The sequence below is a fragment of the Triturus cristatus genome, chromosome 3_2 (assembly GCF_964204655.1).
Source record: "Triturus cristatus chromosome 3_2, aTriCri1.1, whole genome shotgun sequence".
In the NCBI taxonomy this organism is placed as follows: Eukaryota; Metazoa; Chordata; class Amphibia; order Caudata; family Salamandridae; genus Triturus; species Triturus cristatus.
This window is the reverse complement of record NC_140584.1, coordinates 411,547,357-411,574,586: the sequence shown is the minus strand read 5'-3', so window position 1 is coordinate 411,574,586 and position 27,230 is coordinate 411,547,357. Positions and strand designations below refer to the sequence as shown.

The following is a 27,230-nucleotide window of genomic DNA, read 5'->3' as shown; positions in this document are numbered from 1 at the left end:
GTCATAGGCTGAGCTGCACACAGGAGAGCTACTCACAGGTAGCTGGAGAGCTACTGGTAGCTCACGAGCTACTTGTTGGAGACACTCTAATCTAGCCCACATATAGGGTTACACATGACCCCTGGAGTTGCCAGTTAGTTCACTAATCGCATTGTCATCAGAGCAATGACGAGAATGTTTCTCAGTACATGTTTAAAAACTCACTTAAAAAAAATATATTGCTAAAGCATGATGCAATAGCGCAGTCATTTACAAACAGCACGTTTTCTATTGAAACCACCACAAACCATTCACATTAACATGCAGTTTACTGAAAAATATAGCATATAGACAATCTGTAGGAATTGGGTTTCAGCAAAGATATTGTTCATTTGCACATCACAAGTGTTCTGATTAGAAAAAAAGATTTTAATAGGATGAAAATCAATCGCAGTTACAATAAAATGTGCTTTCATAACTACTATAATAACTTGACATGTTTGTACAGTTCATTTACAAGCTATTTATATGATGTTTCTTTTTTTAAACTGACGTCCATCCAGTAGCTTTCATTTCACACTCTGTACAGCACAATTGTCAGACAGTTGAGTTAAAAAAATTCTCGAACTTTGCAGTCAGAGAACGAAAAGTAAACATCAACCTCCACGATAAAATTAGCAGCAAATTTAAGACCTAAGCAGACATTTGACCTCTGTCCCAGCAAATGAGATGAGGTAAAAAAAAGATTTAAAGGCATCTTCATTGATCATTCACTTTCTGAGTGAACAGAACACCTGTTGTCAGCTTGCCGGAATGAGCCAGTAGCCCCTAAAAATAGCTTACCCTGATAAAATATTACTGGCTGTAGCTAGTGGGCGAATAGATTTTTTCAAGGCCTGATGGAGTACACACCAGATACGCAAGGACAAGATGGAGGTCCCATTAGGGCATCACAAACTGAGAAAGCAGAAACCTATGTTGCAGCTCTTTTCGAAAACTGCATCACAAAAGGGGATTTAAATACATAGGGCTGATCAGGCAATCGCAAGAAGTCAGAGGGAGCCTAAATATAATCTTTAAGTGAGCCCAGAGCAAGGCCTGGCCTGGCAGGCTTAGAGAGAGAACAAATAGAACATCAGACAGTTTGGCCTGGAGGAGGTCAATCTAGCAAGGGAGGGACATCTGACGGCCCTGATTAAGTCAACTGCCTCCGAAGGAAGGTTGGAGATGTTCAACTGTTACTGCTAAAAATCTACACACGAAGGTAGAGGTTGCGAACGTAAGACTGGAGAACTGACCTTTCTGCAACTACTGCAGATCCTCCCAGCGGGGCAGCATGACCAGAGGGCAGATGCTCAAGCCCAGATGTTCTGGATACCATCCCCATACACTCTCCAAGCAAGAAAAGGCATGGAAACTCAAAAGTGCAGAAGTGCTGACATTGCACATTCTTGGCTATGGCGAACAGATAAAGCCAAAGTTCTCCCCATTCACGGAAGAAACTTTGCGCCACCTCTGGGCAGCAGCTGCCAATTGTGATCCTCTAGGCACAGATGGCTGAACTGGTCTGCCCTGGCATTCAACGATCCTGCCAGGTGGTTCACCACCAGGAAAATTCCTTGGTGGTCCAGCCATTTCCAGAGATAGTAAGAGGATGGCCCTTAGCTCAAGAAGATTGGTATAGAGCCGGGACTCTACCGGAGACCAGATGCCTCTGATCTCCACCTCTCCTAGATAGCCGGCCAAACCCAGAAGCAATGCATCAGTCATCACGGTCAGCTCGGAGCGGGGAAGGTAGAAGGATCTGTCACTGACCCAATTGAGGTTCAGTAACTAACACGCAGATCTTTTGCAGTCTCCTCTGAAATCCGGACGCAATTGGAGAGATTCCCTTGATTGTGGGCCCACTGGTACTTCAGATCCCACTACAGAGCCAGCATATGCCACCTGGCATGCTCGATCAGGAGGATGCCAGAGGCCATCATTCCCACCAGCCTCAGAGTCGATCTCACTGAAATCCAGGACAGAGGCCAAAAGATAGGATTCATAGATTGAATGCCCTGGAATCACTTTCTTGGGGAAAGGCACAAAACCGAACCGTGTCCAGAATGGCTCTGATGAAAGGGAGGAGTCATGTGTCTTCAGCACGATAATAGCAAACCCCAAAGATGATAGGAGGTTTGAAGTAGTCAGGAGGTGGTTGACAAGGGCCTAGGGCGAGCCCACCTTCAACAACCAGTCGTCGAGGTGTTGGGAGGGTGACTGGCACACCTAACCACCGATGGTGCACTGCTTCCACCACTATCACTTTGTGAACACCTGAGGAGCGCTGGTACACTGATCACTTGGTTTGACACCAAGGACCCTTTATTCAGCATTTCTTGACAATCTTCTTTCTGGTGTCTTGGCAGGTTGTCAAAGAAGAAATTTATTCCATCACAATCTTCTCATGGTACCTAAAAGAGCAGTAGCACTGACATTTTACAGGTGGTTAGCTGCCGTTCCACATACCTGCTAGTTACCTTCTCTTTCCAGTGGAGCAGTTGTCTAACTGAAAACACTAGAATAAAGTCTGATTAAAGACTGATGAGAGCAGGTTTGAGAACATAACTGTCCTGTTGAGGGTGTCTGTATTTCTTAAATCATGCATAGTGTGGCTGCATTTTAAGTTGCTGGAGGGAGGAACTTCTCTATAACATACAGAAGGACTAGTACCAATGGTAAGAGAGGGGTGAGAAAAGGATCTCAGTTGAGGAGTCCCTAATATCAATGAGACCACAGACTGGAGCCTCCAGTGAAATGTTCAACTTCAAAATACCTTTTTACAGGGCATAATGAAATAGTGTGAAGTTCTTCAACAGGTGACCCACCTGCAGGTGGCAGAGCTAGTGAAGTTAGAATGTACAAAGATGGTGAATCACCTGTGCTTTTATGAGAAGGTGATCTGGATCTCAAAGGAGATTTGCCTCCAGAGTCGCTCTGGAATAGGCAAAGATGCTATTCCTCTATCCCACAATTATAGTGCCTGTGACATAGATCTTTTTGGTGATCTAAGCAAGTCGTACTTCTGAATAGGGGAAACAGAAGTAGAAATTATATTTGGATGAGAAGGTACTTCCAAAGCACATAGAGGCATCTGTTATGGATCCTCAACAGGGAGAACTAGCCTCAGGGGATGAACAGAAAGTGGTGCTGGATTAGGGGAGAATGTAGGACGCAATGGCATGGTAAGGCCAGCGTTTTAGGATATTCCTCCAATATATATCAGCGTCTCCTTTTTGGTTTCAGTGGGGCCAAGAACGTTGAGAACCTTGGTGTTGAACTGGATGATATCAAAAGACTTTGGGGGTTTCAGGCTTGAAAAATGAAGAGTTGTAGTTGAATGGTTGGATTGGATAGACAAAGGTGTTGCCATCACATTGTCATTCTTGATATCTTCAATGGAGATGGAGAGGTGCCTGCATCTTTGACAGGGGGAAGAGTTGAGGCAGTCTTCGTTTTGGACTGCCTTGAAGAACAGGAATGTCTTCTATGGAGTCGATGTGATGTGTGGCCAACCTTAATCTGAGAGCTTGTAGAGGCTGAAGCCCTAGATGTGCTGGAATGACAGAATGGTGATGAGATGTCCGTTTCCAACTCAACCTTCTTTCTTTAGATCTCCCTCTGTGGGAGATACTGGCTGTTTCTCAGTAGTTGTTGAAGAAGAGGACTCCTCTGCTCTTCTTTCTTCTTAGCCCTTTAGCTTGCCTCTGGCAGCAATCTTCATAATCTAGATGCCTTCCTGGTCTACTTAGTGTTCTTTCCAACATCTTCTGTCATATTTCACTATCCTTAACAGAATGTGAAGCAGGGAGATCTACCACACACACCTTGTACCTGTGACTGAATTCTTCAATCCCACAGGAGGGACACTCAACAAAAGGAGGGCATTTTAGACACAAAAAAAGAAAGAAAAAAAAATCACTGTAAATTCCAAAAACGTCACTTAACAGCCGGATATTAAAGGCAGTGGAAATGTCAAATTTTCACTAACATTCTGCCACAAAAAGCAGATGTAAAGCATCTCATGCTGAAATCCTGCTCTCACAAACTGGGGGAAAAACTCACTAAGTCAACTGTCAGTACAATGCAGTTTCTGGAATCCTAAAGAATAGTCAATTTTCACAGCTCTCAACGCAAGACTACCAGTCTGCACTTTTTGACCACATGGTAGACTGTATTTAAGCTATTTGCACCTTAGATGCTGCAATACAATCTTCTCAAGTCTGGAATTCTTCATTTAGGAAAAATGTGCCTTGGATAGGTTTCCAGGGGGCCCACAAATGCAACCGGGAACTACTTTAACATTGAAGACTATCAGTGAAGATCCTAAAATGCAGGAAAGTATTTTCATTACAACCAGATAAACAAATAGATGACCTTATTAGCTGACATACTATTAGGAGTCATACCTTGCGTGACAAATTTCCCAGAACACAGATTAAGCAGTTCATCCATATCTTTCTTGCACGAATTCTGAGTGTTGTCCACCTGGGAGCCCTTGAACTGCCCCGAGCACAGGTCTAGCAATTCACCCATGTTTGCATCCATTGCATTCTCGTCCATGCTGTCAACTATGAGACGCTGCTTTGAAGAATGAAACTTGTTCCGGTTATGTCCTACATTCAAAAACCTTAGAGAGGAAAAATAAAGTTTGGATTTTATACTGTATAATCACAATGTTCAGTAGTAAGCAATTAAATTCAGTTGGATGTGTATTGTACGGAGTCTCAGCAGGATTGGAATTTCTAGGGAACTGTTACAAAGCAGCAGGTCAGTCCTGTGCTACACAAAGAAACGGTACACAAAGGCTGATCCTATGGGGTGAGGATGGGCGGAACATTTTACTGATTTTATTAGCAATATCAGATTTAATTTACATGTGAGAGCCCATTGAGCAGCTAGAGACACATAGCTGCTGATAAAACATCAGGGCTGCATCTCCATTGGGATCAGTCTTCACCCTGAACAACGTCAGTAAAAAAAGAGGAAACCATCAGTCACTTACACACGTAGAAGTTAATACGTCAAAGAATGCACATGCAGCACACAAGAAGTGCTCTTCTTCACCTAACCAGCAGGTCTGTAACATCATGTACCTCACTTCATTCTGCTACATCAGGCGAGGTAGAGAACAAAACTTGCGACAGGCATCAGATGTTTACCATCGACTACACAGATTTAAACTCACTTCACAGGACCACCAAAACTTACATACAGGTTCTGGAGGATGGAGCATCGAATGGTTGGGAGGAGAATATGGGAGAAAGAGGATTGTTTTGTTGCTCAATTAGTGATTCACAAAGCTTTTGAAATCAAAATGGTGGTAACATTTTGAGTAATTATGTCCCTTAACTGAAAAGTATGATCATATGAATATTTTATATCAAGGTACACTAAGCACTGGGATACACCAAGTAAATGGAAATACTGCATGATTATACTGAAAGGAAACCCAGTCACATGTGCTATTCTTTAAGAGTGAGCTGAAGTGAAAAGCAATTATGTAAATAAACATTTCAAATATGCCGTGCTACCACAAGTACTGCAATCAGTTACTCACCCATCTGCATCCAATAACTGGCTTTGAGTGTCATCTTCTAAGGAGAATTGAAACTGGGATCCTTCAGCACCCAGGTAAGATTGCTTTGGCTCAGGTGAAGCATTGTACAGATCCATAGAATCCTCCACAGGGAGAGATGGCTCCGAGGTCTTGCCAGAACTCTACCATACAGAAAGAAAGAGGTAGCAAGTTAGCAGGATGTCTCATGCTACAACACAGGGAACAGACATACAGTAGCTTCATATTGGTCATTAACTAGGAACAACAACACAAGCACAGTCAATGTAGGCATACTGAAGCCTGCATAATCCAGCAGGAGCTTTTTGACCAACCAGGGTGAGGTTTTAAAAAAACGTAACAAAAACTGAAGCCTGTGTTCAGAAATGCTTTACCCAACAAGGACAATGCGAGATTGCGATAAAATTCAGTTCGAGTCAAAAAGGACTATGAACAATAATAATCCCACCAGCATCAAGCGGTTTAACAATGTTCAACTAAACTTCAATTTAACAGACTTGCACTCAAAACAAGAATGATAAAGTTACATAGTTCACCTTGGAAGCAGAGCTGATAAAACTTGCTCTAAAGAGCCCTGGAGAAGGAGAACGAAAGCCACCTGTGGCAGAGGAAACACTGCCTCCTCGCGCAGCACTGCGGTTGCAAGGTTGATACGATGGAATCATGGAACTAATGAGCTCAAAGCTGCCATTATGACTGTCCTTGTTCAAAGGTGGTAAGAGGAAGGAGTCATCGTCATCTTAAAATAAAGAACAAAGAAGCGAACAAAATCAAAGTTGCAATTTCAATAAGCATTGGTATCACTAAGCCTCTGATGCCCAAACCTAATTTTAAAAAACTGCTCATGTTTCAGACAGAACAATTTTCAATTTGAACATTTGAATTTCATGTTTCATGCAGACATTGACCTCTCATCAAATTCTCCCTCGTTGCACATTCTTCCTCCACCTTAACAACTAAATAAGTTCCTTAATTTCCCTTCCGGGCAAATCCTCGACAAGTTCCCATCTTAATAAATTACAGAACTCTCTAGTCTGTGTCCAGGCTTTACCACCCAGCCTTACTACTGGAGCAGCTGTCAAGTAAGGATTCCCTGTCCACAGGTTGTCATTTCAAGTTCAAAGAAATTTTGCTTTTGGTTTAGAAGTCAATTGTCGGGAAGTCTCCTCCCACAACCTCACCATAAATAACAGGAGACCATCTGAATCAAACTAAAGTAATTAAAAAACGGATCCTTTCAGATGAAATGCAGATTTCAAACACGTATTTCATGTACGCATGGTTAATAACAAAGTAAAGTAATTTCACACACAGCATGCTGAAGGATACACATTTAACCAGAACCCATAACAATGTAATAACTAGAATAGTCTTTTGTCATTAATTGGTTCACAATGTAGGGGATGAAGTTGATGTGGTCCTCAAGCTTTTCAATGGGCCACTCAGCAGAGTGCAGGATTAGGCAAGAATAATGCAGGAGAGCTTGATAGGGACCTTCACAGTTAGTGCGAGTGCCAGAGTTCAAGAGTTTTTTGTTAAATGCTCAGTCGAAGGTAGGTTCTATGCAGCAATGAAGCGCCAAAAGCCCCATAGCGAAGCGAGGTGAGCAGGGGCTGTTACAAATTGCATTGGCAAAGAGAATGTCTTGGCAGGGTTTGTAAACATTTAGGATAAAAATGCTGGAAAGGGGGTACATTTTAACAACTCTGTGGACACCACTCAAATCTAAAACAAATGGCTGACAAGTGCCAAGTAAAAATTAGTTTATATTCTTTGATTTGTGTAATACAGAGCAACCCTGATCAAACATGCACACGTTGCTGGACATATTTAAGGATAAAAAAATAAAGCAGAATTTGACAGTTCACAATTCTACGCCAGTACGATGCTCTGATGCGGAATGTGGACTTTGCTTTCACAAGGAGTGGCACTACTAGTTTAGATTTTTTTTTTGAAGGTGTACTTTATTATTTTTTTTAATCATAGCAGGCATTATTAAAAAACTTTCTTTATTCCTACTAGCAAATTAATAAAAGTATGAGCAAGAATATTTTAAATTAATCTGGATCTGACGTTTAATATCGCACCCATTTCATGCATCTGCCCAGGTGAATTCAATTTGGGGAAAAAATCTATTAAAAAAATGACTTTGGAAAAAAAAATATCTAAACACTGGAAACTTGACCAGACAACTAAAAAAAATAGTTTGTATGTATTTTCTGTGCCCAAGAAACAGTGTTGCCTGTGACATCTTGCACAGCAGGAACAATTAAACTGTATTCATTGAATGGGTGCTAAAGTTCCAGATTGTAGGAGGCTGCCTTAGAATATTGTGCTCACTTATTTAAGTGAAGCACCTTGCACTAATCCATATAACCCTTATGGTGATTTTAGTGGGTTTAGACAACCTTGGAACGCTCTCTAAGTGGTAGCTGTGGAGAGAAGCCTTCAGGCTTATCGAGGAGGAGTGTTAAGCAGCTTGCTTTACCAGATCTAATCATATAGTATAGGGTAAATGACAAAAAACCACACAGTGTAGTTACAAAAATATGTCTATTAATTACACAACACTCATTAACACATTGGTATATCTTCTACCCGGAGATATAAACACAAATACACAATACTTCAATTGCAAGAGGGAAGTAAGCACAATGCAGTGTGGTCTCCAGGGGGAAACCAAACCATAAACTAAGAAAGTGGAATGCAAACTGCGACCGAAGTCGGGACTTGGACCAGGAGACTCAGAAGAGATGGGGACACAAGGAACCACCCAAGTAAGTACCCAGGAACCCAATGGAGGCTGTGTGCAGAGTAGAAACACAGCTGCAGACTCAATACAAATCAACTGTAAAGTCACAGCTGCAGTTTTGAGGAACAAGCACACTTCCCAGTGGACCCTGAAGAAACCTCGAGGAAGACAGAAGGTTGGATAGTCATCCCCACCCCTGGATACCTCAGGAACCAGGATATCTACACCAGACAAGCCAGGTGCATAGGTGAACTGTGACGTCAGAAACCACCCGTAGCCCACAATGGAGGACTTCAGTAAAGATGCTGCTGGCGAAGAAGGTGAAAGAGTCCGGTGGAATCAAAGGGTGGATTAGTGAAGAGAAGAACCTACAAGCAGAGGTGACAGTTTATGCCACTCGGAAGTGACCAAGAGGCACAGAAGAGCAATGCCTACCGATGTCGGGAGATGCAGGAGTGATGCCAGTGACCTGGTCGCTGAATCTGTGAGGACCAGGCGACGCTGAGGAAGACCAGGAGCCGTTAACGACCTGTCCCACGTCAGAAGTCGAGAATCAGGGGGTCGATGTCCAACGGGAGCACCAACAAGCCTTGGCAGTTGCAAAAGGCGTGGTAAATGAAGGAGCAACGTTGGGACCAGCATGGTACAAGAAACTCATCAAGTGCAAGAGTGTCAGAGCAGGCCCAGAGCAAGCAGGAAAAGAGCCTTGAAAGGACCCATAGGCCAAAGGCACAGGAGTCGCAAGAGGACCTCTAGCAGATCACCAAAGATGAAAGCCACTGTGCAGAGGATGCATTGAAGACGATCTTGGCAGGAAGAGATGCTGGCGCTTCTTGGAGCCCGAAGACCTTTGGAGTGAGGAGCCCATAGGCCTTAGCAACAGCAAGTCGGTGCTGTGCACAGGGGTTCATTCCTAGCGGTTCTGACGAGAAATATTGGCCTCAAAATTGCAGAGAGAACAAGTCAGGCCTCGAGGGAGTTGAAGAACCACCACCTTTGTTGCTGAGTCTTATGAAGTCCATGGGACGTCAGGAGCAGCAGACCGGTCAGCTTCATTGCGGTGCCTGAAGATGCACTCCAATGGAGATTATTTCGGGTGTCCTTGATGCCCACAGGTCTGTTGAGGTTCCTGGAAGAAGCACAGACACAGACGACGAAGAAGACTCACTGAACAGCGAGACCAGAAGCAGCAGGAGTCTTCCTTGATGCAATCTCGCTTCCAGGTGAATTCCAACAAAGACCAAGTGTCCAGACAGTTGAAGAGTGACATGGTTGCAGGCTTTAGTCTTGTCCCACGATGACGGAGGAGCCCACCCACAGCTAAACGCTTTTATACTCACAGGTAAGCCCTTTTATACCCTAAGGAAGGGGTTAGGACGACTCCAGTTTCACACTTTGTCAAGTTTCAAACTGGAGTGGGAGCAAAGGACTCCCTGAACTAGCTCAAACCGGAGTATGCAAGGAGGGCATCAGAGCCCCCACCCCGGACCAATACACTAAATCTTGTCTGGGAGGTGGTCATACCTCCCTGTGACAGGAAACCTATTGTTTTACCTTCCCCTACTCGAACTCAGCTCAGTTGCAGGAGGGCAGAATAGTGTATGTGGTCGGCAGCAGCACTAGCTTGCTAGCTGACCCTGAAAGGCTGTTACCGGGAGTACTGGGGCCTTCGAGGGAGCCCCCCAGTGTATGGAATCATACCTTAAACACCGGTAACCGTGTTGGGGTAGGATTCCAACATGATTGATACCACAGCCACAATATAGTTCGCAAATCGCATAATGACGGATGGCCCCTATATGTATCAGAATAGCTGACCGCACTTACAAAGCCTGGAGAATCGACCCTGGAGTTTGTAGGAGTGTCCTGCTCTTGCAGGGGCACCCTCCTACTTGTAACCCAGCACCCTGCCTTCAGGAGTTTAAGACCTGCCTTGGAGGTAGCTTATAGGTTTTAAGTGTAGTGACCTCAAATATAAGAAAACGTATCTCTGTCTAGCACCAATTTACACAGGCTGCAATGGAGGGCCTGTAGTCAGTTTGAGTGGTCTTTCAGGGGTGGCAAAATACATGCTGCAGCCTGGCACTTAAAAGGGTACACCAGTAACCAATTTTGGAGGTAAAAAAATACTTACAAAGTCAAATTTAGGAAGGAAGTAGAGTGACTGGGGTCCTGATTAGCAGCCAAATAAGTCGAAAAAACATACTGACACCAGCAAAAAGTGGTGGTAACCATGAAAGCAGAATCTACTTTCCTACACAGATGTGTAAGGTTAACTATATCAGCAGCTGTGCCATGCTGCCGAAAAGTTTTCCAAAGTCAAAGAAGCCTATACAGAAAGGGCTAGTGCTACACAGGCTACATAGAGGTCAAGCTTGACAGCAACATTGTATCACCATTATAAGTGGCCGACAAGATTTCTACCTGGGTCATGGACGCTAGGGCTTAGGCTGGACCACTGGAATTATGCTATGGATGACCAAATGTTGTAGAGTGGACTACATAAACGGCACCACCCTAGACAGGAATTAGTGTATTGGGGCAGGGAGGGTTGAATGAAACTAGACACTGCCTGGGGCACACAAGGTGTCCCATGCATAGTGCAGTTCAAACCGGCGCTGGGGCACTCCAGCCCCAGCTCTGGCGCGAAACTGGACAAAGGAAAGGGGGTGTAACCACTCCCCTTCCTGGTCCCACCCATAGGAGGGACCTTGCAGGTAGCCCAGCCCACTAGCCCAGTATATCAGTAGGTAGCTGAGCCCTGCTAAATTAGATTAACCTGAGTCGGCAACTTGTACAGAAACTCTGGACCTTCGACATTCGACCTCAGGAAGAAGACTGAAGAAATCTCCCTTGTGGCCACGGAGTGACCACCCTGGGCAACCAGGCACCATCCAGCGACTGCTGCTTTGCGACTGATCCTACGAGGGACGACTGCAGAGACTGACCAGCGCCGAGACTTCCAGATACCTCTGACCCAGATCCACATCTCCAGCGAAGCCGAGACCCGTGGAGGCGACGAGGGACGTGGGACCGGCGACTTGGGAAAAGTGGCTAGTACCTGACTAGCGCGACTTCCGAGGCTCCCTGGAGGCTGTGCTTGGGGAATTGAGAAGCCCCCCTTCCCAGCACCACCTGCAAAGAAGATCAGCTCCCCAAACTTCACGTGTTCTGCATGGGGCCCTCTGCACCTGAGTTGCTCGACGTGTTGTCTGGTTGCTGGCCCGTTGGCTAGTGACCTCCGTGACAACGAACCTTTGTTTTCATCTTGCTGGTCCGGCTCCTCCAGACTGGCACCTGCTCCTCTGTGAAAGAGAAGCACCCCAGACCTTCCTGGTCTGCCACAGAAACAAGTCCTCCATCCTACGTGGGTTCCGCTTGCCAAGGCTTGTTGGGTCCTGACTCGACTTCGACGCCGCCGACAGCAAGAGACTTCGTGGGACAGCTCACCTCCTGGTCCTGGTCGTCCTCGACGCCTCCTGGTACCCGTGGCAGCTGCGACAAGCTTCACCTCTTCACCTGCATCTTCACGACATCACCTGGTTTCTTCCTGGTTCCTTCCCGGCTCCTGGCTGGTGACCTAGACTCTGTCCCTTCTGCTTGCAGGTATCCTTCCTTCTTGATTCCATCCTTGGAATCCACCGGACACTCTTCCCTGACTGCCTGTCAGCAACTTTCCTTCAGGCATCCATAGGAGTCAACGACGAAACCCGACGCAAGTTCACACCTATGCACCCGCAGCCCGTGGGCTAGGTAACTTGAGCATTTCGGTGCTCACAAGGGTATTGGCTATCCAAGGGTCTAGTTTCCGAGTCTCGACTTCCTAGCTATACCAGAAGTGTCCTAAAACTGCTAATTTCTAATAACTTGCATTTCTATTGACTTTTACACATTACGTGTGAGTGTTTCCACTCTGCACCTGAATCCCGTGGGCCTCCCACTTCCTAACCTTGGGTAGTATAGTGTAGCCCCAGCGATTCCCTAGGCCTATCCTGTGTTCGTGACAGTGGCTCTTATACCACTTACTTAGTATATGGTTTGCGTGGCCCCTAGGGCCTAACTGTATTACTTACCTGTGTGACTTAATGTATGCTTAAATAAGACTGTGTTGTACTTACCTCGAATCTCATAAAGAGTGCTGAGGGTTTGACTAGAATAAATACATTCTATTTTTATATACATCTGTTGTGGTGTCCTTTCATTTGGTATTCAAGGGATTACATATGGTATAACAGCTGGCTTCACATGCCATTCAGAGTTTAGCCTAAGACTGCTCTTGTCCATGCTACCACTAGGATAGCTGGTCTGTAAGGTTGACCTCACAACCAATCACCATAAGGGTTGTTTGAACTGATACAAGGTGTACACTAGAACTAGTGACATCATATATCAGGCCAACTTCTCACACATAGTACATATACAAAAAGGAAAGCTAAGGAACAACAGCATTTCCTATAAGTGTACCAGATAAAACAACATGTCAAGCAAGGCATCCTTTAAGGTATACAAAGGTGGACAACGGGGAGGCGGGTGGGCCAGTGAGGAATCCACAGGCAGATATTGTATCCACCAGAAAACGCGTTACCGAAGGTAAGTAACTTGTTCTGCTGATGGATACATCTGCCAGTGGATTCCTCACTGCGTGAATAGATTCCCACAGCAGTCCCACTCCCGGAGGAGAGTGTCCACCTTCCTATACCAAAAAGTCCTGCAAGACAGAGCGCGCAAAATGGCCCTCCATCCTCATCTCAGAGTCTAAGCAATAATGCTTTGCGAAAGTATGGAGGGGAGGCCCAAGTCGCGGCTTTACAAATGTCTGCCACCGGAACACCCCTGGCCAAAGCAGAGGTAGACAATTTGGCCCTAGTTGAATGAGCCCTAATACCCTCAGGAGGAACCTTACCAGCAAGGGCGTAGCAGATCTTGATGGCTAGGATGATCCATCTGGACAGAGTGCGCTTGTGCACAGCTTTGCCTTTAGATTGTCCAACATAGCCCCCAAATTTAGTTCTCTCCAAATTAAAGCTCACAGCTCTTTTTGGGTCCAATCGGTGAAGTCTTTCCTCCTCCTTGGAAGGATGAGGAGGTGGATAAAAAAACAGGGAGAGTAACGGACTGCCCCAGATGAAAGGGAGTAACTACCTTAGGTAGGAAAGCAGCACTGGTCCTAAGAACCATCCTTTCAGCATGTAAGGTTAAAAACGGGGGTTTTGAACTAAGAGCTTGAAGCTCACTCACCCTCCTTGCCGAGGTTATGGCTACAAGAAAGACTGTCTTAAAAGACAACAGCCTCAAAGGACAACTATGAAGGGGCTCAAAAGGAGACCCCATCAAAAAAGTCAGAACAAGATTAAGGTCCCACTGCGGCATTACAAAAGGAGTAGGTGGAAACCGGTTAGTAAGGCCTTTGATAAATCTTAGTACAATAGGAGATTTAAATAAAGACGGCTGATCTGGAAGACATAAAAAAGCTGATCAGGCCGATAGATAGCCCTTGACCGTGGCCACAGCACAGCCCCGCTGAGCCAAGGAAAGAGCAAACTGAAGCACATTAGAAAGATGGGCTTTTAAAGGGTCAATAGATCTCTCTCCACACCATTTAACAAACTTAAACCACCTATGAGTAAATGGACTTGGTGGAGTGTCGCCTGGCCGATAAAATAACATCCACCACATCAGGCGGGAGAGAGAAGGAACTCAGGTTTCCCCGTTCAATCTCCAGGCATGAAGGTGCAGGCTCTGGAGGTGGGGGTGTAGAACCTGCCCCTACGATTGCAAGAGGAGGTCTGCCCTGAGAGGGAGTCGGAGCGGAGGGTGCAATAAAAGGTGAAGCAGATCTGTGTACCACACCCTTCTTGGCCAATCCGGGGCGATCAATATAACTTGGGCCCGGTCTTGGCGAATTTCTCAGAACCCGAGGAATCAAGGGTATGGGAGGAAACGCGTAAAGTAGATGTGAGCTCCAACTCAACTGAAACGTATCGCCTGCAATTCCAGAAGATTGATATGAGACAATCTTTCCTCTGGAGACCAAAGACCCTTGATCTCCAGATACCCCAGATGAGCACCCCACCCTAGAGTGGAGGCATCCGTTATCACTGTGGCCACCGATGGAGGAAGATGAAAGGGCTTTCCTTGAGACAGATTGCCCTCCACGCTCCACCAAGACAGATCCGCTGCAGCTTCTCTGGAGATCCTGATGATCGTCTCCCTGAGATCTCCGCTGTGCTGATACCACTGCATGCGGAGGCACCACTGGAGCGCCCTCATGTGCCAGCGTGCATGGTTGACCAACAGAATGCAGGAGGCGAACAGACCAAGCAGGCGAAGGACCTTCAGAACTGGAACAACCGCTCCATTGTGGAATAAAGGGTTCATCTCCTGAATGTCGAGAATTCTTTGCGGAGGAGGAAATGCTCGACACATAGCAGCGTCCAGTACTGCCCCTATGAACAGGTTGCGCTGAGAGGGCACCAGGTGAGATTTGGGCACATTGATCGAAAAACCCAAGTCGTATAACAGTTGAGATGTTACATGCAGATGATGCTGCACCATCTCTGGAGACCCTGCTTTCAGAAGCCAGTCGTCCAGGTAGGGGAAGACCGGAATCCCCGACCTCCTGAGATGAGCAGCCACCACTGCCATCACCTTTGTGAAGACTCGAGGTGCGGTAGTAAGACCAAACGGGATGACCGCAAACTGGTAGTGTTGTGACCCAACCGTAAAACGAAGATACTTCCTGTGCGACTTCAGGATTGGGATGTGGAAATACGCATCCTGCAAATCGAGCGACACCATCCAGTCTCCTTGCTGCAACGCTTGAAGAACCTGTGCCAGGGTCAGCATCTTGAATTTCTCCTGTTTCAGGTAAAAATTCAAGACTCTGAGGTCCAGGATTGGACGCAATCTGCCGTCCTTCTTGGGAATCAGGAAATACCAGGAGTAGCACCCCTGACCCCTTTCCTGCTCTGGAACCACCTCTATCGCACCCTTTTTGAAGCAAAGCGAGAACCTCCTTTTGCAGAAGAAGCAGATGGTCCTCTGAGCAAAAACCCTGGCAAGGAGGGTAAGGGGGAGGAAACTCCCGAAAGGGAAGGGCGTACCCATTCTCCACGAGGTTTAAAACCCAAAGGTCCGTCATGACGATTTCCAACCTCGCAGAAAGTGGGTCACCCGACCCCCCCACAGGTCTCATATGATCTAGGATGGGGGATCTAGGGCTGCTTCCCTGAAGCTTCATTGGGAGCAGTGGAGGCAGAAGATGAAGATGGGTTGCGGCCAGAACCTCTCGGACCCCTTTGTCTTCCTCTATATTGCCTATAGAGAGGTTTCTGCTGCTTCTGTTGAGGTTGACGGAATGTACGAAATGAAGACCTCCCAAATCCTCTATACTTTCTGAAGCCAAATCCCTTAGCCGGAGTCTGTAAACCCAAAGACTTTGCAGTAACCCTGCTTTCTTTAAACCTCTGTAAGGCGGAATCGGCTTTCTCCCCAAACAGTTTTTCTCCATCAAAAGGCAAGTCAACTAACGTGGCCTGAACATCCGCAGAGAAGCTGGAAGAACGAAGCCAATCTTGCCTCCTAGTGGCTATCGAAGACCCCATAATTCTAGCCACAGAATCAGCTGTGTCTAGACCCGACTGAATAACCTGCCTTGCGGCAGTTTGAGTGTCCGTAACAATCTCCATAAAAGAGGCCTTCTCTTCTTCAGACAGCTTAGGGGCTAATAGCTTCATCGAGTCCATCAGGGCATGAACGTAGCGCCCCAATAAGCAAGTGGCATTAGTCGATTTAAGAGCCATGCTTCCAGATGAAAAGACCTTTTTGGCTGATTGTTCGGTCTTTTTAGAATCCCTATCCGCTGGTGCTTGAGGGAAGGCGCCTGATGATTGCTTCGAGCAGGTAGCTTGCACCACAAGGCTCTCTGGTGAAGGGTGAGAAGAAAGGAAGCTCGGATCCCCCGTAGCCACCCTGTATCTCCTTGCCACTTGTCTGGATACTGCAGGCAAAGAAAGAGGCTTGCGCCAAACATCCATCCCTGGCTCTAAAATAGCCTCATTAAAGGGCAAAAAGGGCTATACAATTGACGATGGTGAATGTAGGACTCCAGTTAAAAGGTTTGGTTTATATTTCGCAGAGGGCAACTGTAAGTCCAGCAACTCTGCAACCTTTCTGATGACCAAATGATTAGGAGCCAACTCTTGTGGAGGAGAAGGCCTAGCAGAAGAATGCTCCCATTCTGGAGTAGTATCAAGTCCACTAGCATCCTGAATGCCTTCAAACTCATCAGTTGATTTACCAACCTCACCTTCCTCCACTTCCTCTCTATATCGCTTCTCCTCCAAAATCCTCTGGGCCTCTCTTCAAGAACGAATCAGAGGACCCGGCGTCTGCGGCGCCGTACGCTGAGTCGGCGGCACCGAACGCGGAGTCGGCGGCGCCGGAGTAGGCGGCGCCAGGCGTGGAGCAGATGGAGTCAGCATCGGCGTCTAGGGAGGCTCCGAAGAAGGCAAACGATCCAGAGGAAGCCATGATGGAGCTCCAGACGGCGCCGGGAACTGCCATGAAGGAGCCATTGGCAAGAAGGGCATAAAAGGAGCTTGAGCATAATGCTGCGGCACTCCCAAGGTATATGCCATTGGACCCACGGGACCAGATGGTGCGCCGGATGGGAAGGCAGCCCTTTGAAAAACCCCATACATCGCATTGAGGAAATGCGTTGGATCCGCACCCGGAGTGGAGAATTGCGGGTATGGGTTTGACCCTGGATCCGGTCGGGGAGTATCAGGAACCGAGCCGAAGTGTCCTCCACTGGCGCCGCAGGTTCAGCTGGCACCGGAGTAAGCTCTTACTCCTGATCCGGATCGGCGTTGGAAGCTGGAGACTCCACTGGCGCCGTTGACGGCGCCAGGGACCGCGCCAGAGTCAACTTCGACGAAGGGGTCTTCTCTGGAGACATACAAGAAGGGGAAGGAGAAATAACTTCCTTGCTTTGACGCAGAGGTGACGGCGACCTCGAAGCCTTACTCCTCGACGTTCGGCGCCGAGAGCTATGCTTCCTCTTCTTACGGTGTTTCTTCGACTTCGAAGAGTGTGAAATCAACGACTCCGGCCTTGACTTCTCCTTTTTCCTACCTCTTCTTTCCTTCTTCGCCTTGGCCATGAAGAGTTTCGACTCCCTCTCCTTCAGGGCCTTGGGGTTCATCTTTCTACAGCAGGAGCAGTCATCCACATCATGATCTGAAGACACCACAAACAATCTTCGTGGGGGTCAGTAATGGACATGTGGCCCCCTAATTCCCTACAAGGTTTAAAACCTGACTTTCTCGTCGAAGACATGGCTTATCCAGAAACAGTAACCTACCGCAAGACAACAACGTAGCAGGAGAGTGTTGGAAAACCGTTACGCGTCGACAGCGCGGAAAAAAGGGAACTGACTTCATCACACCGACGTGGTTCTCTTATGGCTCCGGTGACGTCATACGGAGTCGCGAGCGGAGCCGAGGTATTAGGACGTCCACGTCAGCGTAGAGAGCTGGTGGAAAAAAAACAAGTTCAGTGGAATGCTGGCGCAGGGGATATTCACATAGTGAGGAATCCACTGGCAGACGTATCCATCAGAAAGAGGATCCATTTTCCTAGAACCAACCCAGCAACTGGCCCGTTTTAATTTTACAGTAAGTCTTCCCCATAGATCCAAATCCAGCTATTTAGAGACTCTTCCAACTGCTTGGTAAGATGTTCAACAGGCTACTCTCTAGGGCCACAGCAATCAGGCATTCGGGTGAGAGGAGGCTTGGCTGATCATTGTTGGTCTTAGGACCTCTAGATAAAGGCAAATGGCGGCATTGGTGGCAACTTTGAGATTAATTTGATCGCATGTGTATGCTTGACTATGTTCCACAACCAACGATCAAAAGGTAATTTGTTGCCAACCTGAAATACATGCCCAAATCTTTCCCCCAGCCAGCATACAAGATTAAGGGAGTGTCAAAGAGGTGGTTATTTGTGATTGTTTGCGGAGAAAATTTCAGAGGAGACAGTTTTAGGTTTAAGCAAATGTGTTTTATGCGGTTGCTATAGATACTGAGACTTTCTCAGGAGTGAGCAACATCAAGATACAGCCAACACATGTTTCGCCCCGTTACATGGCCATCCGGCCTGGGGCTTCCTCAGGGCTGTAGTGATATGTTGTGAGAAAGTGCCATCTTTCTTGCATAGTATGCCCCCACTTTTTGCAGAATTGCTGATGTACTTTGACTGAGTGTGCCCTGGGCTCCTGCCAATCAGGTAGGCAGGGCCTGTGTTCCTTCCCTAAAACTGCATTGAAGCCTAAACCCAATTGGCATCTCTGGCCACATGTCATTCCTTGGTAAATGGTACCTTAGGTACCCAGGGCACTGTGACCAGAGAAAGCCCCTAAGGGCTAGAGCACTTATTGTGCAACCCTTAGCGGCCCTGTACCCGGACACATACACTACCTTTGCAGGCTGAGTGTCTGGGTGCAGAACAAAACAAAGAGTCGACATGGCACACATCCCTGTGTGCCATCCCACAACACACTGCCCTGGCATACCTCAGTCACCCCTCTAGCTGGGTGCCCTATGCCAGTGGGGAGGGTACAGGTGCATGAGCCCTGTACCCCTACAGTACCCAGGTCCATTCCTAGGCACTGTAAGTGCAGTGCTGCCATTAAGAGTATATGGTGCTGGGAGCTTGTCATCAAGAACTCCAAAGCACCATAATGCAAACACTGAAGACTGAGAAGTTTGGTAGCAAACTTCTCAGCACATTAAACCCACACTGATGCTAGTGTGGGATTGAATATAAAAGCACGACAGAGGACAACTTAGAGTTGCCCCCTGAAACTAACCCACAACCTGTGTCCTGACTGAGAGGCTGCCTACGCTGCCACCCAGCAGACATGTTGCTGGACCCCTGGGTAGAGAGCCATCCGCTCTTGTGAGCCTGCAACAATGCACATCCTCAGCGCGGTGCTAGGTCTCCTCCCCCAGGATGGGCAGGGGAAGCTTCAAAGGCATGCCGCCTTTGTGAGCCTCCCCAGACCACTTGCTTTACTCAGCAACTGGTCCCCGCCGGTTCTGGTCCCCACTCTTGAGGGAAAACCCAAGTGAGGAAAGGGGGTGTGCCAGTCTCTGCCAACCCCACCCCTCAGGTGGGGGAGGCGAGGTGAAGCACAACTCCGGGCTCTCGCCATCTTGAAGATGGGGAGCCCTACCCAATCTCCCACTGGAGAGTAGCAGGATAGGGGGTGTACCCACCCATTGGTCCCTGCCCTTTACCTACCTGTAACACCCCTAAATTTAGTATTTAGGGGCACCCTGAACCTTCCTTCCTCAGATCCAGATTCCGAAACAAGAAGAAGAACAAGAAGAAAGAAGACCTGCCGTGCAGCTGCTAACAAGAGGGCGACACCAACTAACTTGGCCCCAGCCCTACAGGCCTGTTGATCCTCAAACCTGCTCCTGCTAAACCCCGGCGTGTCCAGTGGTCAGCAACCTCGAAAACCCCGGAGGACCTGACTGCCTTGCTCATCTAAAGATTGGGACTCCCACGAGCAGTGGTTCTGCTCAAACAGCAACAACCCCTGGTGCCAGCCAGGAACCGCGAATCCAGCACACTCTGCACCCGCCGAGCCCGGCCTGTGCCTGAGTGAACAAAGACCACGAGGACGTCCCCCCGGTGACTGTGACCAAGAATCCGGCACCCAAGGACCCTCCTCGACGCTCCTGACGACGCCTGCAGCCTCAGAACCAGGGACCCCCCCAACCGCGACACGCAGAGGGTAAGATTTCCCGACGCCAAAAGACAGCCCTGCACCCAGAGCTCTGCGGCCCCCTGTGCCCAACTTCTGGGTGCCTACCTAACCTACAGCTTCCCAACTTACCTCTCGAAGTGGTGGTCGCACCTGAAGAATCTTGTCCCCGAGCTTGCAGCCTTTGTTCATCTTGCAGCTTCTCCATTAAAATACATTGAGCGCCAGACGGCTCAAAAGCACCCTGCACCCAGCCGCCCGAGTGCCCCTGGAAGTGCAACATCCATCCTATCCTACTTCCCCACTTGCCCTGTGTAAGTGACCAGGAGCCCAGCTCCCACAGCCGTGTGGCCTGCCTGCTAGCAGCCACCAACCAAAGGCCCCCTGCCAGCCATAGGCTAACATTGGGCCTACTCTCTCTGCACCCGGCTGCCCCTGTGCCGCTGAGGGTATAACAACTGTACCTACCTGACCCTGGGAGAACCCCGAGTCTATGCCCAGAACCTTAACTCTGCCAGTCGAGTACTTACCTGAAAGCCGATAACCTACATTTTCTCCATAGGGAAACATTGACTGGTTTCACTTGGAAATTCTTCTAAGTGTCGAGTTTTGAAACTTTAAAATATTCACTAAAAATCAGCTGAATAATGAAAACGAAATTAATCACCTGCTACCAGGAGATCCCAGTGCTGGATCTTGGTGCCCAGCACTGACCCTGAAAAGAAATTATAACCGATTTACCGATAACCAAACTTTCCTCCATAGGATATCATTGCCTGGTTTTGTGCCAGAAATTCTTCTAAAAGTGTCGATTTTTTAAGCATACAAATATTCCTTAAAAATCGTCTGTGTAATAAAAACGATTTTTTTCAACTGTTTACAGGAGATACCCCAGGGCTGAATCCAGGATCCAGCCCCGAGTAATAAAAACCTATTAAAAGTCATTAATATTGCATTTACTTAAAACTTCACATTGAGCTCAATGTTATAATTGTGTTTAACTTGTGTTGCCCAATGCAACAACTGTAACTAGTCAATTGCCATTTGAAAGTGTTCAACTAGAGCATCTTATTCTGAGAAAGCATTTTGATACCCATCTGTGGTTCTAAACTAAAACAATTATATATTTTATATACAAAACAATTGGCCTAGAATTCAGTTCTTGAGTGTGTGATACCATTTGCTGACTGAGTGTGTACATCAAATGCTTTACTACTGTCCTCTGATACAGCCTTACTGCTCGACCAAGCTACCACTTTAGAGAGCAAGATTATATCTAACTTTAGTCTCTGCCAAAACTCTGGGGACTGTTGACTCTGTGCACACTGAACCTTACTTTGGTGCAGTATATACAGAGCCACTTTCTTACATATGTGACATAATCATGCAGAATCAACAAAAAAAGGGGATGAGAAAATTATTGGTACGTATGTAAGATCGTACGTGCAGTATAGCAGTTCAGTGTATGAACAGCATTATAATACAAAGCATATCAGCATGCAGATATGTTTTCAAGGTAAATCCTCCGACGTGACATATAGTAAGTGGAGGGTTGGAAGGTTATCAGTAAAGAAGTTGAGGGTCGTTCAGATAACAGGAACAAGTTTAGAGGAAGTGTGTGAAACAAGGTATAGAGCTAGAACAATGTGTAGGTACATATGAGGAGTAGAGGGGAGAAGTGAAAGGTAAGAGGTAAGTGTGAGAGACATTAAAGACCAAAGGCGTAGTGGAGAGATAGAAAAACATCAAGATGCGTGTAGCGTAAAGACAGTGAAGTCAAGAACATATGGAGAGAGAGAGAGAGGGGAAAAATAGAGGAGTCAGGATATGCAGTTCAATTGAAGTCATGAGGACGCCGCAGTGAGCACATAAAGAATCATATATACAGTGAGGATCACATAGTGTTACATCATGCATGTTGTGACAAAATATACATTATAACGGTAGAAAAAGATCAAGGTAAAACAAGGGTATAGGCGATATAAAAAGCCGGATATGCAAATCAAAATAGAGTCATGAGGACGTCGCAGTGAGCATATAGATGATAGTAAGAGCCATACAGTGTAACATCACGCATGTTTCGAGCAAAGTAGGCAATACAACGGTAAGAACAGTTGGAACAGATATAAGCGATAAATTATATTACCGTGATTGTCAAGGTTCCGGGTCAGGAAGGATGGCGGGGATAGGAAAGAAAGGGTGGAAGTTAGAAATGAAAGTCAGAACATGGGAGGGCGATTGGAAAAGGGGGGGGGGGACACAAGCGGAAGCCATTACGAGTACTCTTAGAGTATCTGCTAGGTCTCAAGTGCTATGGGGAGCTAGAGAAAAGCTATGCTTTAATGCTAAGAGGTCAGGGAGCAGGTGGGAATACAGAAAGTAAACATATGGTGCGGGGTGCGTGAGTGAGAGCACTGGTAAAGAGAAAATATGACATCGTGCGGGGAAGGCGGCGGTGGGGTTGAGGTATCGTGTCAGGTTCAGCACGCAAAACTCTGCTGTTACATGAAAATACACCATTCTACAAGTTCTTTGAGAGCCTGCTGCCTGGTCACCTAAGAAGATCATTTAGCTCTTGTATCAGGTGATAACAGACACCAGCATATGTTATTCCCTGTCCCCTCATACAAGTAGATAGACCGAAGTGCTTATGAGCAGGCTGGACAGTACGACGCCCTATCTAGAGACTGAACAAGCAGGGTTTAATAGAGTTAGAGATGTTCCAAAAGACACAAGGTGAACCATCTGACAAATAAACTCACAGGAAGGATGTCCCAGACATCCTCATGGCACTAGACACCATAAAGGTATTTAAATGAGTCAGGGGAGACCTTCTGGAAGCTACACCGAGCAAAGTTTGTAGGAATGTGGGTTTCTGTTGCAGCAACCCCCCCCCCTTTTTGCCAGACTACTGATGCACTCTGACTTGATGTGCCCTGGGTCCCTGCCAATCAGGTTCCTAGGGCCAGTGTTCTTTCCCCCCAAACTAACCCAATTGGCGTCTCTGGCCACAGGTCAGCCCCTGGTAAATGGTACCATAGGTACCCAGGGCACTGTGACCAGGGAAGACCCCTATGGGCTACAGCACTTTGTGCCATCCTTAGAGGCCCTGTACCTTTACACACACTGCCTTTGCAGGCTTCGTGTTTTGGTGCAGAACACAGTGAAAAGTCGACATGGCACACATTCCTGTGTGCCATGCCTACAACTCACTGCTCTGGCATAGATCAGTCACCTCCCTAGCTGGGTGCCCTATGACAGTGGTGAGGGTTCAGGTGCATGAGCCCTGTATCCCTACAGTGTCCAAGTCCATTCTTAGACATTGTAAGTGCAGTACTGCCATTAAGAGTATATGGTGCTGGGAGCTTGTCATTACGAACTCCACAGTCCCATAATGGCTACACTGAAAACTGAGTAGTTTGGTATCTAACTTCTCAGCACATTAAACCCACACTGATGCCAGTGTGTGATTTAATGAAAAATGCACACAGAGGGCATCTTAGAGATGCCCCCTGAAAAATGACCAGCCTCTGGTGGGTTCCCTGACTGGTACACACCAGCCTGCCACCACAAGACAGGTTTCTGGACCCCTTGGGTGGGAGCCTTTGCTCCCTGAGCCCAGGCCAGGAAGAACCATCCGTGGCAGGGGAGCTTCAAAGGCCTGGCAGCCTTTGTAATGCGACCCCCAGCCTCTACTGCTATCAGGAGCAGGCCCCCTTCCAGTCTCCCCTCCTTTTCGGCGGGAAGACAGGTGAGGAAAAACTAGCCAGCCCAGAAGGTGTGCCCACCTCTGCAAACTCCACCTCTCAGGTGGGGGGAGGCGAGGTGAAGCCCACTCTTCAGTGCCCACCATCTTGCAGATGGCAGGCACTCCCCAATCAGGATTAGGGATTGTGCTCACTTCACCACGTGGAATGAGCACACCAAGGGTGTAGTCACCCTATGGTCAGTAGCCCATTGGCTACTGACCTCCAGACCCCTAAAACGCCCCCCTAAATACAGTATTTAGGGGGCAGCCCTGAACCAAGAAAACAGATTTGCGCAACCTAAGAAGAAAAAGGAGGAAAGAAGACGTCCAGCAGAGGAGACAGCACTGAACAACTGACTTGGCCCCAGCCCTATCAGCCGTCTGCAGTTTCCAGAGATCCTACGCCAAAAATCCTCTTGTCCTGCAACCAGCGACCTCCTGAAACCCTGGAGGGAGTGACTGCCTTCAACAAAGACCGAATCTCCTGTGAACAGCAGCTCTGTTCAGAAGAAACACCAAAGAAAGCCTCCGAGACTGCTGAGGAAAAAGAAACCAAACGCCTGGAACCACCAACTGCACCAGTCACCTACAGCCCGAGTTAGAGTGGCCCACCAGTCCCAGAGAGGTTCCCCAGCGCTCTAGAGTAGGAGGTTAACACCTCCAGGACTCCCCAACGTCACCTGCAGCCTCTGCACGGAGAACCCCCCCAACCGCGAGTGGCCCAGTAAGGTGAAATCCGACCTCGAAAGACACCCCTGCATCCAGCCGCCCTGCACCCTGGAGAACGGACCCAAGGTGCACCTCCGTCCCCGAGCCCTCCAACTTACCTGCCCAGCTGTTGGTTCCTCCTGGAAGTCTTCCTGGACCGAGCCTGCAGCTGAAAACCAAAAATCCCCATTGAAAACAGGGCACCCAACACCAAACCAGCACCCTGCACGCAGCCACCCGTGCACCGCTGAGGGTGCACTTTTTGTGCTAAACAGGATCCCCTTTTGCCCTGAGCCTAACACCAGGAGCTTGGCTCCCACAACCTTGTGGCCTGCTCGTGAGCAGCCCCCAACCTGAGTCCCCCATCCCTCATTGGTTAACATTGCGCCTCAGCACTCTGCACCCGGCCGCACTAGTGTGGCTGAGGTTGTAACAAGAGGGCATTCTTGACCCTGGGGGACCCCTGAGTCTACGCCCAGAACCTCAACTCCCACTACCAAATACTTACCTCAAAACAGAGAACACTATTTTCCTCCATAGGATAACATTGACTGTTTTTCTTGGAAAAAGTGTGGCGTTTGAAAACTTAAAGAAATTCTTTAACATTGTACTGTTGAACAAAAACGCTTTTACTTACCAGATTACAAGAAATGTAAGAGTAGTATCCTGGTATACCACTTCGAGTAAGAAAAGTAATCTAAAAAGTAACTTACCTGGTATTTTACTGAAAAGCCCATTCAAGTCTATGTACTGGATTTACAAAGTATTGCATATTTCTGCAACCATACTGTAAGTTGAAACAAAGTGCATATACAATTTCAAACTGTTCACAAACTGCATTACTACTGTAAAGTATTTATTGCTTACCTGTGCCAGGCTTGCTTGGTTCTAGATAATAAAATAACTAAAAGAATATTTTTTATACAAAAACAATTGATCTGGAGTACAGTCTTTGAGTGTATGAATTCATTTGCTGACTGAGTGTGTACAACAAATGCTTAACACTGTCCTGTGATAAAGCCTGACTGCTCGACCACACTACCACAAATAGAGAGTAAAGTGCTATCTACATATACTTCTGCCTACCTTTGGGGTTCCACTGGACTCTGTGCACACTATCTCACTTTGGTATAGTATATACAGAGCCAGCTTCCTACAAAGTTAGCTTACAGGCATGGGTCATAGCCACCTATCAAGAGCCAAAGGCACAAATCAGGTAGGGTCTGATATCGGACAAAGTCCCCTTATGCAGAAAGACCAAACTAGGCCTTGCCATCTATATTATTTGCTCTAATCATTGAACCCTTTGTGGTCAAAATAGAGTCTACCTCCGACATACCAATACTGGCATTCAGCATCTACTATCGCAACATATGTCCACTTGCAGACATTTGCACTCATTACCTGACCACAAAATATCTATTTATTGTGCTGAAGTAGATTAATAGATTTGAGAAAACCTTTTGCTTTAAAAATAGATAAATTAGAAAAACTCAATATCTGACTTTCTCCAGCGAGAGCATGCACCAGCAACATATTACTCTAGTGTAGTAGTGACCAACAGTCAGAAATGTGGATGTAATCCAGACCAGAAGAATAGTGTTCATATAAAGCTAAAATACCTTAAGCTTAAAAAAGATTATAGCTGGCTTAGCAAAACTGAAATCATGCTCTCATGGATAGAGAAAAATCAGTGTCAAAGATGAACGTTTTTCTTAGTCTTCAGCATCTCCTAAACTTCTTCCACTTGCTCCCAGTAGTAATCCCAAAATCCAAATTTTCAGGCAATTACATTTTAACTCTGCAGAGAGGTGGGCAATATCATCAGAAATAGCTTAATTATTCCAAAGTAGGCTTGATCTTACCAAACATTTTGCAAGATTAATAGACAGTATATTAAAAAAACGGTTCGTCTGAGAAATTCTGAAAAGATGGGTGCATGACGAGCAGGGAGGGAGAGTGTTCTAGGAACCTGGCATGGCTGAATAAGGATCTGCGTTCAAAACCCCTTCAACCAGATTATGGGGACAAAGCCGGAGACACAGGAAGGATTATTTGCCCTCTAGTCCTCCTTGCTCACTCCTAACCATTTCAACCCATACTGCTCACTTACAGGCCTTCAAGTGCTAAACTGAGAATTTAAGAATGAGGTGAATAGCAAATCCTTTGAGATGCATAAGGGAGTTAAAAAACAAAACCAGAGCAATATGGACTCCAATAATCTAAATTTAGCACGGTCTACTGCATCAGCCAAACAAACCAATAGTCAGAATACCTTTCACAATGTATGAGCAGTTTGCTAATAAAGGTGGGTACATAAAAGAATAACTGGTATACTGATGAGCATGAGTGTAAAACATAAGTGGGTCAGTATAAGGAAGCATGGACACAGAAATCAACGAAGAGGTATTGAAGAATCGGTGGTCAGATAATCCCTAGAACCTTAACTGTGTAAGAGTCATATGAAGTACAAATGGTATCCCTGACAGACGTACTGTACTGCAGAAGATTTATAATGAAGGGGAAAAAAAAGGAGGGCCCCTCCCACCGGACCCATTTGGTGGGACTGCACCAACATAAGGCCACGCTGGTAACATGTGCTAAACCATGTCAGCGATATTAGGATTCTATAAATGAAGATGCAAAA

At 46.8% G+C, this 27,230-nt stretch overlaps 1 protein-coding gene across 4 annotated transcripts in view; it reads right to left on the bottom strand.

The window, feature by feature from the left end:
* Positions 1–27,230, bottom strand: part of CLSPN (claspin) — a 413,699-nt gene that overhangs the window by 131,193 nt on the left and 255,276 nt on the right. For all 4 annotated transcript variants that reach the window (XM_085647976.1, XM_085647975.1, XM_085647977.1 and 1 more), the window contains exons 13-15: positions 6,136–6,338; positions 5,582–5,742; positions 4,431–4,651 (exon numbers count right to left, since the gene is read on the bottom strand). In XM_085647976.1, coding sequence (XP_085504102.1) covers positions 4,431–4,651; positions 5,582–5,742; positions 6,136–6,338 — 585 coding nt within the window. The remainder of the gene's footprint in view (positions 1–4,430; positions 4,652–5,581; positions 5,743–6,135; positions 6,339–27,230) is intronic.